The sequence below is a fragment of the Notolabrus celidotus genome, chromosome 18, assembly GCF_009762535.1.
Source record: "Notolabrus celidotus isolate fNotCel1 chromosome 18, fNotCel1.pri, whole genome shotgun sequence".
Lineage (NCBI taxonomy): Eukaryota > Metazoa > Chordata > Actinopteri > Labriformes > Labridae > Notolabrus > Notolabrus celidotus.
Window position 1 is genome coordinate 18095723 of NC_048289.1, and position 16521 is coordinate 18112243.

Below are 16521 nucleotides of genomic sequence, written 5' to 3' on the forward strand. Positions count from 1 at the left end.
CTGGATGCAAGCACAGCTATTGATCACTTAAATGACAAATCATTGAGAGATTGAGTAGCAACAGTCAACTTGTTCTTAGATTTCTTGTTTGCCTCAATCAGAAATAACTGATCCATCCTTTGTTCAAATTAGGGATGACCACAATTAATCGATAATCGATTAATTGACTGTTAAGAAATTACTCGAAACACACATTTTTGTTATCAATTTTCCGTCACGTGGAACAAACATCATGTGGTCTCATATTACACTCATCTATCAGGGAGGTGTTTGAAGTTTAAAGCATGTTTCGATGTGAATCAGCTGTTAAAGGTGTTGCGCACAGCGGAGACGCTCAGCTGGCGGCTGCGGCTGCGCGTCAGGTCTCCACGTGCGCTTTTTTAAAGAGGATCAATACAAAACTGCTGCCAACAACAACACGGGCACGAAGAGTGACAACTTTAAACAGGATATTTTAACCTTTGGATACGAAGGCAACAGACAGGTGGGAAATTCAGGTACGCTATGTTTGCAGACCAGCAACATCAGAGCCGTCTGAGCTTTTCTGCAGCTGGACTGATTATGACCCGGTTGCGCTCCCGGCTGACACCTGATTGAATACACATGTTTATTTTTCTCAATAAAAACGAGTAGACAGAAAACTGGACACTGTGAGTCTGAAGTACTTTTCTGTTAGTAGTCTCAGCCTTCACATTATAAGATTATGTCCCCGTAGAATATTTTAATGAGTCTGATCGTTGATATTCTGCGTGTCAAACATGTGCCCATATTCAATCCCGTCAGTGATATGCATTTTGTTGCTATAGAAAATATAATTTAGGGGGAAGACAACGTATTTTTTGACGTAAGAATAATAATGTTTTTTTTTTATCAATTAATCGATAATTGATCGTTAACATTTCCAAAGATCGATCACGGAAAATACTTAAAATGTACATCCCTAGTTCAAATTAGAAATTTTCTTCTACAAAGCTTGGCATTTTTACGTTTCACAAATCTGAATCATGATGTTGTTATTTTGGCAAATTTAAGACCTGTTATTTGCAAGTAAATCACCAAAAAATAATCCTGGTTTCATACAGCTAAATTAATCCACAGCGAAGCCTCTGTGTAATTTACTATCTAAGAATGAACTGAGACCAACCAGAAACAACTGAATGGGGATGTAATAAACCAAAAACAATGATGGCGTGTCATGCCACGCACAGAAAAAGGAAGCCTTAGCTGGAAAACCACAGACTACACTGCCATTATAGAGATGTTGGTATGCATTCCCAGAGGCATATCGCTTATTGTTGTCAGACAATGACGACGATGGGTTCCCAGATTGGAAGCAGTGGTAATCTGGATTGGGCAATCTTTAAAAGTCTTGTTTTGATTAAGGTTCTTCTTTGTAAAACAAGGACAGAAGTCAGATGGATTACGTGATCTGAATTGCAAAATTAACAATAAATTGAAAATTGATCTCCAAATTTTGATCATTTTAATACAGAATTAACTTGAAACAACTGTACCCGGGGCACCATTAGCCTAGATATGATTCCTTTAGGGAATCTCATGCCCAGACCAAACCTGCTACATTATTAACTGACAAAATCAAGAAGGATTCTGACTCTTTATCTAACCAGCAAATCCTGAAGGACGAGCATCAGCGCTCTGTGTGATCTAATGAGGGCAGGACACTGAGCTGGGGATGCGCCAACCTCCCCTGCTAGCACTGTTAATATCAAACAGGAGAGGACGGGAGCAGAGTGCTCCTTCACCGTGGTTCAAAGGACGGAGGACAAAACGCTGCCACAGGATTTGAACCTTACAGCACGATTCAGCTACCTAGCATTTGCACTCACACACACATGCTCATGTTGGAAGTGTGCGATGCAACTCGTCTACACTGTATCTTAATTTAATCTACACCTGCATGCATGCGTGCACACATCGGAACTTGAGGCAAACCCCGCCATCCCCCCCTCCCTATGCTGTATCTTAATTTGATCTGCACATGAACCTTTGTCTGTGCACACAACACTAGTGTGTGTGTGTGTGTGTGTGTGTGTGTGTGTGTGTGTGTGTGTTCGTGTGTGTGTGTGTGTGTGTGTGTGTGTGTGTGTGTGTGTGTGTGTGTGTGTGTGTGTGTGTGTGTGTGTGCTAGGAGCCAACACATTGTCCTTCACACATATGCAGGCTGGAGCACACATGTGCACACTCTCAGAGCTGTAACCTCCAACATAAGAGGAATCCTAAACAATGAATGCATCCAAATGAGCTCTATAATGAGTAATGTAGCTCTGACTCGTCATGTAGCACCGCACGGGCCTCATCGATTGTTTTCCAAAAGAACTCCACTCTGCACCGATGCCCCCTTCACTTCATTACTGCGGCTATTATTACCAAGTCCTAATGGCATCGTCTGCTGCGGTGCATGCATGTGCGAGACAAAGCATGCATGTGTGTACTTTTGAGTACCCTTGTGTGGAGGTCTTTGTGTTGGTAAGGTTTACTGCTGGGGGGGGGGACGAAAGTGATTACATGTAATGAGAAACCAGAAATTACATTACGAATAAGGGAACAGCAAACACACCCCAGCATGTTTGTGAAAACATGGAGACGCTAATTACATCACACTCAGAGAAAAAAAAAAGGTTCCCCCAACATGTTTGAATGTGAAAATGTGGCCACGATTTAAGATTGAATCACCATTTGGAATAGGAGTTGCTGGTAATGACAACACTGATCTAATTACGTTCTGTAAAAAGGGACTGATTAAGAACATATTCCGCTGCTTTATGTCGCTGGCTACATTTTAAGCTCATAATCAGCACTGGGCTGCAGGAATCATCCCGTAGCTGGCCCAACATCTATGGGCACTTTCTCTCTCCTTCAGAATGGCTGATGATGATTGTCCTGCTGTTGCCTGGCCTGTCTGATACCCCCTCTCTGATTGGGTGGGGTAGAAACATGGTTAACAGAGTGCTAACAGAGTGTGGAACTGCATCATACTGCGCTGCGTTCCATCTGGTCGCACCAAATTAATGTGACGTTTTATCATTAGCGTAAAGTGTCATCTATTTACAGTCAAAGTCAACAGAAATCACGGAGGGTTGTGGAGAGGTCTCTTCCTCACTTCAGCCTCTCTCTCTCTCTCTCTCTCTCTCTCTCTCTCTCTCTCTCTCTCTCTCTCTCTCTCTCTCTCTCTCTCTCTCTCTCTCTCTCTCTCTCTCTCTCTCTCTCTCTCTCTCTCTCTCTCTCTCTCTCTCTCTCTCTCTCTCTCTCTCTCTCTCTCTCTCTAAGGCTTTGATGTCATTTCTGTCAGATTTAACTTAGTTGCTAAACTTCCTTTTTATGCTCCAGTATGATGGTTATCAGTGCTCCGAATATCCACTTTGTTTTATTGGCTCCAACTGCTCTAACTGCTGCCATCACAAGAGATGTTTTGATTTTCTGTGCTCTTGATGATTTACCTGAGAAAGAAATGACCAAATATGGACATGTTTAGAAACACGAATGGGCTGGCTTACTGAAGTTAATATCTGACATCATTTAGAGCAGGGGTACCCAAAGTGCCCCACGAGACACAAATGGGGTGTCGTGAGATCTCTTCCAGAATGTTTTTTTTTTTAAGTATTATGAAAATATGTATTATTATTATTATTATTATTATTATTATTATTTTCTTTTGTTTATTTACCTTGTTTTCTTGTGTTTATCTTCCTTTTTGTTTGTTGATTATTATTATTTGTTGTTATTATCATTATTTTTGTATTTTGTGTATTTATCTATTTTTTTCTTTTTTTGTTGGTTTTGTATTACCTATATATAATTTGTTAACTTGTGGTGAACAAAGAAATACTGAAAACACGCTGATATCCCCCGATATAATTAACCGATAAATAATGGGCTGCTGCTCACATGTTGGGCTCATGTTTTAAGTTAAATTTGAATTTAAGCAGCAGTCTGTAAGGTACATGTAGCTGACTAATTTAGGCACATTTACTGTCAAAGAGTAAACCATTTTATTTAATTTGGGTTTAATTGCTGTACAGTTGCACTTTTCACATGTTCCCTGTGAATAGAGGTTAGGTTTACTTACTATGTCAAATGTGAAATTGGCCAAATTTGCCCTGGTTGTGAGTTTTGTTATGATTGTCTCAGGGAGAGCATCATCCAAGTTTTAAGTAGGATGTATCTTTTGGTATGAATTTTTTTTTTAAAGCAATTGTCATAAATAAATATGCAGTTTTAAGTATTAAGTATTTTTCTTATTTTGCACAAGAAATGAATATTACATAACAAATGTGATAAGAGTATCACCATAATACTGTACGCTAATTCCAATACAGAAGAGAATTGATGATCTCTGCAATTAAGTGTAAGGGAAAAATATCAGTATCGGTAATCGGATAAATGAGTTGTGAAATATCGGCAAAAATATTGTGCATCCCTACAATTAAGATTATGTCATATCTTGAACAACACTGTGTGCATTTTGGAAATCAAAATTAACTAAATAACCTAATTTTGGGGGCGCAGGAGTTCAGCCTTTGTTGCTATAATATCAAAACAGGCACCAATACCAAATATTGCATTAAAACTCAAATATCTGGCATTGCAACCACTCTGGTTTCTACAAAACGTTTAGTGATGTTTTGTTTTGTAGGAGCATAAGGACTCACACATAAAATATTCTATTATTTTGTATAAAAACAAGAAAACATTTAATCCATTAGTCATAACGTTGCACAATCTGTTTCAGTGAATCAGATAAAAACTTTGGTTTACGTGAAACCTTCACAGAGTGCTTTTAGATGGTGTCACGACTGATACATGAAACTTATGTTGACTAAGATATTGTCATTGAAAAGATCCCTCAACATGTGTGAATCAGTGCGTCATGACTAAAGTGTGACTACATTTGAAGTCATGTTTTGTAATATGATGTGAAATGTGTGACTGAACAAGTACAGATGACAAAACCTGCACAGCAGAGTGTAAATACATGATTATGATCATAGCATGCAGTGATTTTAAGCACACAGGGGTGGGGGGGGGTTGCATCAAAGAGAGAAAACTCATGACATAATGTGTGGGAGTGTATGTGTTTTCATGTTTGCCTGTGACCTCTCCATAGCTCTCACTGCATTAAGGGTATTAAAAAACATCAGAGAGCATTCTGCTTACTACTGGGGAAAGCAGACAGCTAAGTGGAGATGGTCCTCCTACACGATGGGAATCCGCTATGTCAGCAGAAATCGTTCCGGAGGAGGAGGACGATTCTGGGCCGATATAATACCAAGTGATGGTTAAGATGGTGTTTTGACACCACAGAATAATTAAGAGGGCGGAAGCCTCCGGGTGAGAGGGGCTGCCCTCGGTGATCAGAAATCAATGCTGGTGAAAATCATCCATCAGTTTTATGACTTGAAGATTTACGTTGTTGATGTGTTTTCTAAAACCGTGACCTCACAGTGCCTGAATCCCATTAAAGGATTGAGAAAAGGGGATGGTGAAATTCAGATGATGTCATGATTTAAAATTACATTAAGTGAACTTTATTTTTTTTATCTGGGGCAGGGGGGAGTGAAAATATAAGAAAATAAACATGACCATCATTTACCATAGGCTTTTAAGTTACGTATTTATCTATTTATAGGGTCTGTTCTTTAATTCGCTTGTTATTCATCTTGTACGCTGCTGGACCTGAGTAACAATTTTCATTCCTTCCTGTTTTAACATGATTGAATGGCAATTAAGTGAACCTTGAATGATATGAAGGTTTTGTGATTGATTGATTGATTGATTGATTGACTGACTGACCGACTGACTGACTGACTGACTGACTGACTGACTGACTGACTGACTGAGAGACAGACAGACAGACTGACTGAGAGACAGACAGACAGACAGACAGACTGACTGACTGACTGACTGACTGACTGACTGACTGACTGACTGACTGACTGACTGACTGACTGATAGATAGATAGATGCTGTAAAGATCGTCTTTTTCCCATTCATGTGTATGTGACTTTCGTTACTTCCGGAGCCAGCCTCAAGTGGATCCTCGATGAACTGCAGCTTTTAACACTTCCGCATTTGACTTGTATTTTTACACCGGAGGTTGCCGCTTGGTACCCACTCACGGTGGGCGGAGTCGTCATAACACAGCTGCGCGAAACTGCGTTGTGTTGGGCGTCGCGCTCATGACTCTTCGGTGACGTCATTCTCTGACCAATTAGTGGCCGGCAGTCTGTCGACGTCACTTTCAGTATCGGCCCAGCTCACTTGGAACCAGAGCAGAGCAGGTACGAAAAACTGGTATCTGACACGAGGTACCGCGCCCGTGGAAACGCAACACAAACCGGGTAGAGTTGAGTTAAGTCAAGTAGAGTAGGGCTAAGATGAACCGGTGGAAAAGGGCCATTAGTTCCCATACCAGAGGTCAAACCTGGGCCGCCTGGGTTTGCGATTTGTTTTAAAATGATGTTATCAGTCATTATGTAAAATCACATTATGGGGTTCACTTGTTTTACTGCTTGTTTCATAAGTCTCCATCATCCTCTTTAAACATCTTTAGTGTGACTTTAAAAAATATATATTGCTCTGTTTTCTGTCCATAAAAACTGATCACACATGTGTTAGAACCACAGAACTTATTTCATATTTTTTAGGCAGAAAATGTCAGAACACCACCCTAACACAACTCCACCCCAGGTGATTACTGGACAGATGGCAGGCAGCCCTGGCTCTCCCTTTTGGTTGGCCATAGATCAGTGAGTTTGATCATCTTTCTACAACCTCTTTGTTTTAGATCTGAATTTCTGAGTAAAGGGTCGAGAAATTCTTCATTGATCTTAACCTGGTAAGCTAATAAAAAATTGAATGATGGGAAAACACATCTTTCCAAATAAACAAAATCAATTACAAGGCAGCATGCCACTTCTGTTTTCATGGTTGTAGGAGTCTGTCTGTGTATGTGTAAACATGTGGTTTGACTACTCACAGCTGGCACTGGTCTCCTTTGATCCCCTTGGTGGTGCAGAAGCACTTGCCAGTTAACACCTGGCACACGCTCGCATGGCCGTTACACTTACAGGCTGGAGGGAGAGGAAAAAAAAGAAAGATCACAAAAAGGAAGCAGAGACATCATCGATTAGCATCTACCAAAGCTGGATAAAGTGCAAGTGTTTGGTTTACATGAGTCCACATGTTCAGTTTGTGAGTCAAACACTAGTTTGAGTTCCACTTTCATCTATTTCGCACACTTTGCTTTGTGTAAGCCTGTCTGATTCCCGGCTGCTTACCATGTTTATGCTAAGCTATGCTACAAACATCCTTTTTTGCAGCGCTGAAAACACAAAAAAGACATTGATATCGATCTGGGTAAGACGGTAAACAAGTAAATTTCCCAAAAGACTATCTGAACTTCAAAGATCCGATCCATGATGGAGAAAAATATGCCCCACTTTGGAGATCGGACAACACGATACCCGGCAGGCATGTGTTGGCGTGTGTGTGTGTGTGTGTGTGAGTGTGAGAGAAATACAAACACTGCAGCAAGAGATGTGTGAAAGATGAGTGAATTGGCTCCCAGAGTGCCTTTCAGGTTTGATATGTGGTGCAAAAACACTGACCTATTCCTTTCAGTTCACTAAGCTTTAAAACACTGAGAAAGGGAAGGCAGAAGGGTCAGTGGACACAGTTTCCCCTCCCAGTGTTACACCGTCCTCTTTGCACATTTCCCAAGATGGTGCATATGAATATTTCAGGTAACAGGGCTGCTTTTAACCCAGTGATTCATCACTTCTTGTTATTGACAGCTGGTGAGTCTGATTGTACTGTGTGCATGTCAGGTTAGATAAGTGTCCTGGTCCTCAGATCTGGCCTTGTTGAAAGTTTAATTGTATAGCCATGATTGAGACAGTAGATTATGGGACAATGTTTTACCTTCTAGATTAACACTGAGACATTTAAAGTCACACACATTTTATCAGTCACCAAACTACATTTGAAATGCTGCTGTCAGATCCTGACAAACATCATCAGCTTCATACATTACCCTACAGGTTCACCCTTCTCACTCAAAAATAAATAATTTAGAGTATTGAAGAGGGGGTGTTATGCTTTTTTTGGGCTTCATATTTTCTCTCTGGTACCTCTTTTGTCACATTACATGATCTTATCACGGCCCACGACTCTGGAACACCCTACCTGAAGATCTGAGGGCTGCCCAGAGCATAAATATTTTTAAAAGCAAACTCAAGACCGACCTTATTAGTTTCGCTTTTAACTAAGTTTTTTAAGTATTTATTTATTTATTTATTATTTATTTCAAATGTATTCACTTTTATTCTACTTTATTTATTTATGTACTCATTTATTTATTTATTTTAGGTATAGCATCTTATTTTCTTTTAATGGTTTAATATTTTAGTGTTTTATTATCTTAGAAATTTATTTTATTTTGGTGATTTTAAGTTCCTGTGTTGTTTTTTAACATCTTATTTTACCTCCAGTGTTTCCTCATTAAGATATCATGAGAGCGTTTACTCAGTTCGTTCAGCAACTTATTTTTATTTATTAATTTCATTTGTATTGTTTTTATTACTATTGTTGTATTTTGTGTTCTTAACATTAGTATACTGGGGTGGGTTTGGGGTCGGGGCTTGGGGTGGGATCTTTTTCTTAATTTATTCTATTTTAGGTTGTTTTTATGTACAGCACTTTGTGTTACAATGTCATTGTATGAAAAGCGCTTTATAAATAAAGTCTTATTGATTGATTGATTGATTGATTGATTGATTGATTGATTGAATGATTGATTGATTATAGCTCAAAAACATCCCCATTTATCTCACACTGTTGTTTAAGAAAACCCTCTATCTGAATCTCTGTGTTTAAGATGCTGTCTCTTTAAGGCCCCACCCCCCATTCCCCCACCCCTGCGCCACAAACTTCCTTTCTTTTGATTGGCTAGCCCTAAAGAGGACCGTCGGGGGCAGAGCCACGGGCAGACTGTTTCCTGCTGTTCCGCTGTGCCAGCAGCAGAGATGATGCAGCTAGGAGACCCTTATGCGATGACCTCATCATTTCAGAAAGTCTCTTGAAGATCTCGTGAAGATCTCGTGAAGATCTCATGAAGATCTCACAGTATTTTAAGAATGTACCATTTTGAGCAGTTTACCCACAAATTCAGAGATTGCTACAACATATGCATACCTAGCGATTTGAAAATTTGCACACATTTTTAGAAAGAACTTCAAACATTGTTACTTGATATATATGTTTTAAATATGCGAGGTGTTTAAAGCATAACACATCCTCTTTAAAGTTAATAAACATCCGTAACTAAATACAAAAAAATTTAACTTTCACTTTGTTCAATGTAAAAAAATCTGATTAACAAACACAATCTTTTAGGACATTTTCAAGTCTTCAGGAAACGTGCCTGTTATTACAATGCCTCTTTCATTCAGTGAACACAATCACATTGTAAACAGGAATACAACACAACACAGCAGGCAATTAAGTGTTGCCAAATTCAGCTGGTTGTTTGAGATGTAATCTTTGTCCCAGTCTCTGTGCTGCTGGTTTAATTTCCGGGCATCAGCGCAGGCCTGGCCTGGCTTCTCCGCTCTCTAGTGCAGTGTGCCTGATAACATCTTAAACACAACTGATGTTATTTATTGTGTAATTTAGTAACATATGAAGTTTGACCAAGTAGTATTTTTGATGCAGGTGGTCACAAATGGTGTGATTACTCCACTAATCTATGTGTAGTTATTACAGATTAGGATTTTGAGTCATTTGGTCCTCAGGCTCCAAAAAAAAGGACAATTCCCTTCACAGATGTTCACCTGTGTAGTTTCACTTTACAGGTTACTTACAGCCTAAGCATTAACAGATGCTACCTGAGACCATTAAGCTCCCAGGTGTGTGTTTAAGAGTGTGTGTGTGGCTCCCAAGCCAGACAATAGCCTGCATGTAATTTCTCAGGAATGCTATTCATGTCTCATAAGGGGTGAGTGTAAGTAAATCCACTCCTGACAAGGCAGCTCTTTTACTCGTCTCCTGGCAATTTATTTACTTTAAAAGAAGACACCCTGGAAGTGTTGTCAAATACAAATAGAGTCGTTTTATTTTGGGTTAAATACCCCTTTTTTACTAGCCAAAAAACTGAATGTTTACATCTATTCTCCACATTAAATTCAGCAGACATTATGTGCTTCTGCTCTGAAAACTAGACTGCTGTATAAATTATGGGGCGGCCGTCGCTGGAGAAAATTTATTCTACAGTGAGCAGGAGACGCAGATAATAAATCTCTGCGTCATGTGCTATTCAGAAAACTCAATCAGAGAAAAAAATTACTGAATGCAGCACCCTGCAAATTGTGGGAAATAAATAAATAAGTAAATAAAAAAAAATGTCGTCATTGCAGATTTATTTGTTGAGATTCATGTCATGCACTTTCTTGCAAAACTAGTCGCTCAGAAGGAAGACATGATGTAAACAAAGTAGGATATGAGAGGTGGGGATCAAAAACAAGACAGTATTTGACCTTCAGATTTACCTGCATTTCAATACACTCCCTCTCATGTCAGGGATTCACACCTAATGTGGACATTAAGAGCTGTGTTTACACACATTTTGTTAAAATAAAGCAACAGAAACCAGACCTCTGTTTTTCCTTTATGTGTTTTTTTTTTTTTTTGCTCATGCTTAATGAAAACAACATATGGAGCAGCATTTTCATTAATCAAACAGGACAAACAAATGTCACACAGTCTAATCAACACACAACAGTGCCCTCTGCTGGTTGTGATGCCACACTACTGAGTGTGTACATCACGCAGCACTTTGATTAAAATTCAATAAGTGGATGATATTCCTGGAAAAGTTTAATTATCATGTACACCCAGCAGGTCGAGTCCAAATAAGAAAACATAGAGTTTAATTTGTGATGTGTTTGTTTTAACTTAACATTGATCTGATGCTTGTGTTCACATGATTGAGTTCAAATTGTAGGGGTTAATCCAGAAAATTATATCAGGTGTGAGTGTAGTGTTTCTTTCTGTGTTGTTGCAGGACTCACCCTGGCATTTGCCACCATTGGTGGGGTCTCCGTGAAACCCAGGCATGCAGGTCTGGCATTGGGGGCCTGTGGTGAGGTTGCGGCACTGCTCGCACACGCTGCCGTTCACACACGTGCTGTGGCCGTTACACTGGCATGCTGGGAGAGACAGAAAGAAGTAGATCGTGGGTTAAAGCAGCTGCCTTTAAGCTCCGTAGTAAGAGATAACAACATTGGATCTTGACATATTTTTCCTAAGTTAGGACATAAATTTCTGTTTGCAGTTATGAGCCCCATCTGCCTGCAAATCCATTTTTTCCTCCTTATAAATAAAGTTGTTGATAGTTTGTTTATTATAGTCACACTTCAATTTTGCAGCTCAGTTCTCTGCAGCTAATAAACAGCTCAGATTTGACACCAGCCCAGCAGAATTTACACCTGGGGTTGTTTGTTACGGCTTCCTGGAAAAGCAACAGAACCATTAGAGCTGTCAGGAGCTTGTGTCTGCCGTGTCATGTTAATTATTATTTAATCAATCTGACCTTTTAGAATACTTTTAATGGCTGCAACTTTTATAATGAACACAAATGAAAGTAAGTGGTCGATTGGCGGAGCTAATTGGAAATAATAAACAGTTGTTTTTCGGTGAGGCTGTTTTTTTCTTTCCATCCACAGGTGCTACACTGTATATATGCAGGTACACGTGTTCACAATAAGCTAGCTGCTTGTTAACGTGCTAGTTATTAGCATACTGACTCTTAATGAGCAAGTGAGTGAGTGAGTTGTAAATGTTACTCGTGTCTCACACAAGCGCCGGCCAGAGAGCTTTCTGTTTGAACTCTGCCTCTGGACATCAGAACGGCGAGATCTCTGGGTGTTTTTAAAAGTAAACTTAAGACTTACCTTTTTAATCTAGCTTTTAATTTGGAGTAATTTATTTTTAGCCCTGGACTGCATTATTATTTTTATTATATTTATTATTATTCTAATCATTATTATTTGAATAATTGCTTTAACATACATTTATCTTATTTAGTTATTTATTTATCTATGTATTTCTTGTATTCTTCTGATCTTGTTAACGCTACATTATTTTTAACTTTTCTTTCCACTTGTACTTATTCTATTAATTTTACTCTATTGATTTTATTTTATTTTCAACTATTTTATTTCTAATCATGCCTATTATAATTTTACCATTGCTGTTGTTATTCTGTGAAGCACTTTGGGCTGCATGTTTTTATGTATAAAATGTGCTATATAAATAAAGTTGAGTTGAGTAAAGATCTTAATCAATGCCTTATTCTGTAAGATAGGGGTTCCCAAAGTGTGGGTCAGGACCAAGCGGCAACCTCCGGTCTAAAAATATGAGTCAATGTGGAAGTGTTAAAAGCTGCAGTTCATCGAGGATCCGCTTGAGGCTGGCTCCGGAAGTACCGGAAGTCACATACACATGAATGGGGAAAAGACGATCTTTGCAGCATTAATAAACATGTTTACAGCCTGGTACAAAAGATGAGTGTAGTCTGAATAGCTAATTTCTCGATGTCCTCTCACTGTGAGGGGGGTGAATTTTTTTCTAATTCGGCAATTTCGAAGATATTGAGATTACCAGTCTTCCAATGAGAGGCACAGCTGTCTGTGGGAACACTGCAGCTGTTGGCTAGGAGGCTCAAAGCCCGCCTCTTTACGTCACACTGGCTCGACAGAAGCAATATGGCTGCCGCAGCCGATTGGTCTCAAAACAGCTCTTCAGAAACAGATGGGTGACGTCACGGATACTACGTCCATATTTTATACAGTCTATGGTCAGGACCAAGGGAAAGGTTCCGGTGGCTGGTGGTGAGGCTTTCAGCAGTGTGACTGCCCCCTGGTGGCTGGCTGCAGTATAGGTCAAAAAATCCCTCTCCCCCATTCATTTGAATGGGGGAGCAGTCAAACTTTAAAAAATAAATACACGTTGTACGAAAGTTTCTTACATCCGTATGCTGTGGTGATATGTAGTTAGTATTTGAGTGTTTTGTGTCCAAGGCCTCTTTTTCCTGAAAACTTTCTTTTCCGTTAGTTATTAGAGTTTAAAAAACGGGATTTTACTTCCGGGTTTCCTTTGATTCACAGCCGCCGTGGAATGAAACTTCAAAGGACACACAGCGTCTTGTGACGTCACGCTGTAGGGCGGAGCTTATTACAAAGGCTTCACAGGCTCTGGCTGCACAATGGCTGCGCCCAGGAGCGGGATTTTTTGGCTTCAGAACCGTACAACGGGAAGAGGCGGAGCTACGCTGTCCATTTTTATTTACAGTCTATGGTCAGGACCCCGAGTGGTCACGAGACACCAATGGGAGGGTCCCGAGAGATTTTCTCTTTTTTTTTAAATAATCTAAATTTGCCTATTTCACCCATTATTGTAAAAATAGTGACAATAATAGAAGTTACATTTGAAATAAGACCCTGCAAATAAGTGGTTCGGACACGAGGAGATTTATCTTTCCTCAGAACTTGAAGCTCCCGTGAGGAACTTAAGGTTTGTGTAAATTATGGTGCCCCTTGTGTACAAAGCAGTACATCTTTGTTGATCTTGTCTTGTTAGCCTCCAAAAAATAACTCACCCTGCTTTTTCTTAACAGCCTTATAAATCCCTGTTCTCACAAAATTGTAACCAAAGGTTGTTTCTACAAACGACCATAAAACAATTAGCGTCACGCCCACACCTACCCTGTGGCAATGGTTACAGCTATCAAAAATTACAATACGGAAAAGGTAAATCTTGTCCTTGTGATGGTTTTGTTTGCTTTTGTAGATCATACAGAGCCATTAATATTAATTTCAGTCTGATTTATCACCAGCTACAAACTCCTCACAGGAGCTTTAAAATAAGAAAAAAAAAGTCAACTCATTTTTATTAAGGCCTGAAAATAAAAAGTCTACCTTGAATGAAATAAGCTTGTTAATAGTTCATGCGTTTACATCAAAATGAGAGGTTACTGTTAATGTTGTTTGTTCTCATATTTTCAGACACAGTAAATATTAGTTGTTAAAATAAACTCCACCTTTAAGGTAAGTTTCCCATTTCACATCTACCATTTAAGTGTGCATTAAGGTAACGTATTGAGTAAAATCGAATGGTTTGAAAATGTACTCCTTCTAATATGTCTGCTTTCGAAATGTATGTCAATCTGCCAAACTGTAAAGAAGTTCGATTTCAAAATTTTAAAACCTACAATGTGCCAAAACATGTAAGAAGAACATGAGGTTTCAAACTTAAAGTTGAAACACCTCATAGATGCCTCGCATTGTTGAGTTAGAACCTCAGAAGAAGAGAGTACATGATCGTCTTACATGACGTGTTCGTATGGGCTGGAGCTTGAAGAAAGCATTACATGGCTCAGTGTATTAGCACTATCATAAAGTTGCATTGAGTCATCAGGGGACGGATACGTTGCATAGGGAGGCTGTAACCTGATCCCTTGATTTGACCATTTTTTAAAAAACTTGACAGTCAACACATTACACCGACTCTCAAGACGATACGCTTACGTCACATGATCTGTCATATCAGTCACACAGACAGGAAGTGGGTTCCTTACCCGGGCACTGAATGAAAGCCCACTCGTAGCCTTTGTCTTTGGGGCAGCTGCCCGGCTCCAGGCTCATGTCCTGGGACGGGCCCTGCTGGGACTGGCCCTGCTTGGCCGGCCTCTTCATGGGGCCTCGGTAGGAGCCTTCAATGCACAGGCCTTTCCCTGTGCTGCTCGGGTCTCCACACCAGCCGCACTCAGGCTGCTCCAAACACTGGGAACACGTCCGTAGACCTGAACAGTTCTGGGCTGAAGGAGAGACAAAAGCAGAATGAGAGGCGTTAAAATGACATTTAAGACACATTTATTATCTCTTCTACAAAATAATTTAGACTTCAAACCTACCCTATACTAATTTGTTTATATTACTTTATGAGACAGATTTATCTGTTTTCTTTTTAAACCTTTTATATTTTAGAAAACAACAGAGAAATAATAATTAACTTGTATCTGTCTGCCAAAAGTGAAATGAAATAAACATAAAAAGGAACATCAAATTATAAATCAAACTAATAACCATGAGAGAATGAGAGAAAAATAAAAAGTTGCAGTGTCATTGTTATCATTATTATATGCGTGCGTGTTCCTTTGTTCGTGTAGCCCTTCGTTTCTTCGTGCGTGACTTCTTTTGTCCGTTCCTTCATATGTGACTCCCTTCATTTGTTCGTTCGTTCGTTCGTTCATGTCATAGACTGTATAAATAATGGACGTAGTATCCGTGACGTGACCCATCTGTTTCTGAAGCGCTGTTTTGAGGCCAATCGTCAGCAGGAGACAGATTGGAAATGCTGAAGTCAACCTAACTGCTGTTGAGTTAGTGTGAGGTAAAGAGGCGGGCTTTGAGCCTCCTAGTCAACAGCTGCAGTGTTCCCGCCTGTCAATCAAATCAGCTGTGCCCCTCATAATGGAAAACTCTTAATCTTGATTAGCTTCGAAATTGCAGCATTATGAAAAAATTCACCCCCTGTACAGTTAGTGCCGATCGAGAAATGAGCTCACCGGACTACACTCGTTTTTTGTACCAGGCTGTAAACATGTTTATTTCTGTTGTAAAGATCAGCTTTTTTACTTCAATTCTCGCGGCCAGACGTTGCTGCTTGGTTTGTGTCTTTCTTTCTTCCTTTGTTCATTCTTTTTTTTATAAGTCATAATTTTGGCCTTAGCCTTTATCACACAGGACAGCTGAAGCCAAAAATACAAGGGGTAAATAGAGAGCGAGGACGACATGAGACGAACAGTCTGCAGTCAGGAATCAAGCTAATGTTTAGTGCAGTGAGGACTTCAGCTCTGACTTCAGCTCCTAGCCTACTGTCCAAGCTAAACCAGTGTTGTGACGCAGTTAGTAGTGAGGATTGTAGGGCTTCATTGAATGTATGCTGGGGAGTAGGAGGGGTACAAATTAAAATATCACCGTTCTGACTAATACCATACAGTTTTCATATTGCTGTCATCCAATATCATTATTTTGATTAAAAATACTACAGTGCTCTGCCTCTGGTGAGGCTAATGACATGAATCATGCACTTCAGAGACATTGTATGCGTCAGTGAATCAGATATCTTTGTGCATCATTCTATGATTTGTCTTAGAGTTGGCCTTTCTATTGGGTGTCATATTGTATCACATTATTTTGCATCCTATCAAGAGTAACCCATAGGCTGTATAAAATATGGACGTAGTATCCGTGACGTCACCCATCTGTTCCTGAGCGCTGGTTGGAAGCAAATCGACGACGGCAGCCATATTGGAAATGCAGAACTCAACCAGGCAGTGTGAGACGTAAAGGGGCGGAGTTTGAGCCTCCTAGCCAACCGCTATGTGTTCCCGTCAGGTGGTCAAGTCAGTCATGTCCTTATTTGGGCAAAAACTCGTAATCT

At 39.8% G+C, this 16521-nt stretch overlaps 1 protein-coding gene across 1 annotated transcript in view; it reads right to left on the minus strand.

Annotated features, from left to right (window-relative positions):
• Nucleotides 1-16521, minus strand: part of atrnl1b (attractin-like 1b) — a 126874-nt gene that overhangs the window by 60256 nt on the left and 50097 nt on the right. The window contains exons 18-20 of the mRNA XM_034708010.1: nt 14654-14893; nt 11088-11225; nt 6998-7091 (exon numbers count right to left, since the gene is read on the minus strand). Coding sequence (XP_034563901.1) covers nt 6998-7091; nt 11088-11225; nt 14654-14893 — 472 coding nt within the window. The remainder of the gene's footprint in view (nt 1-6997; nt 7092-11087; nt 11226-14653; nt 14894-16521) is intronic.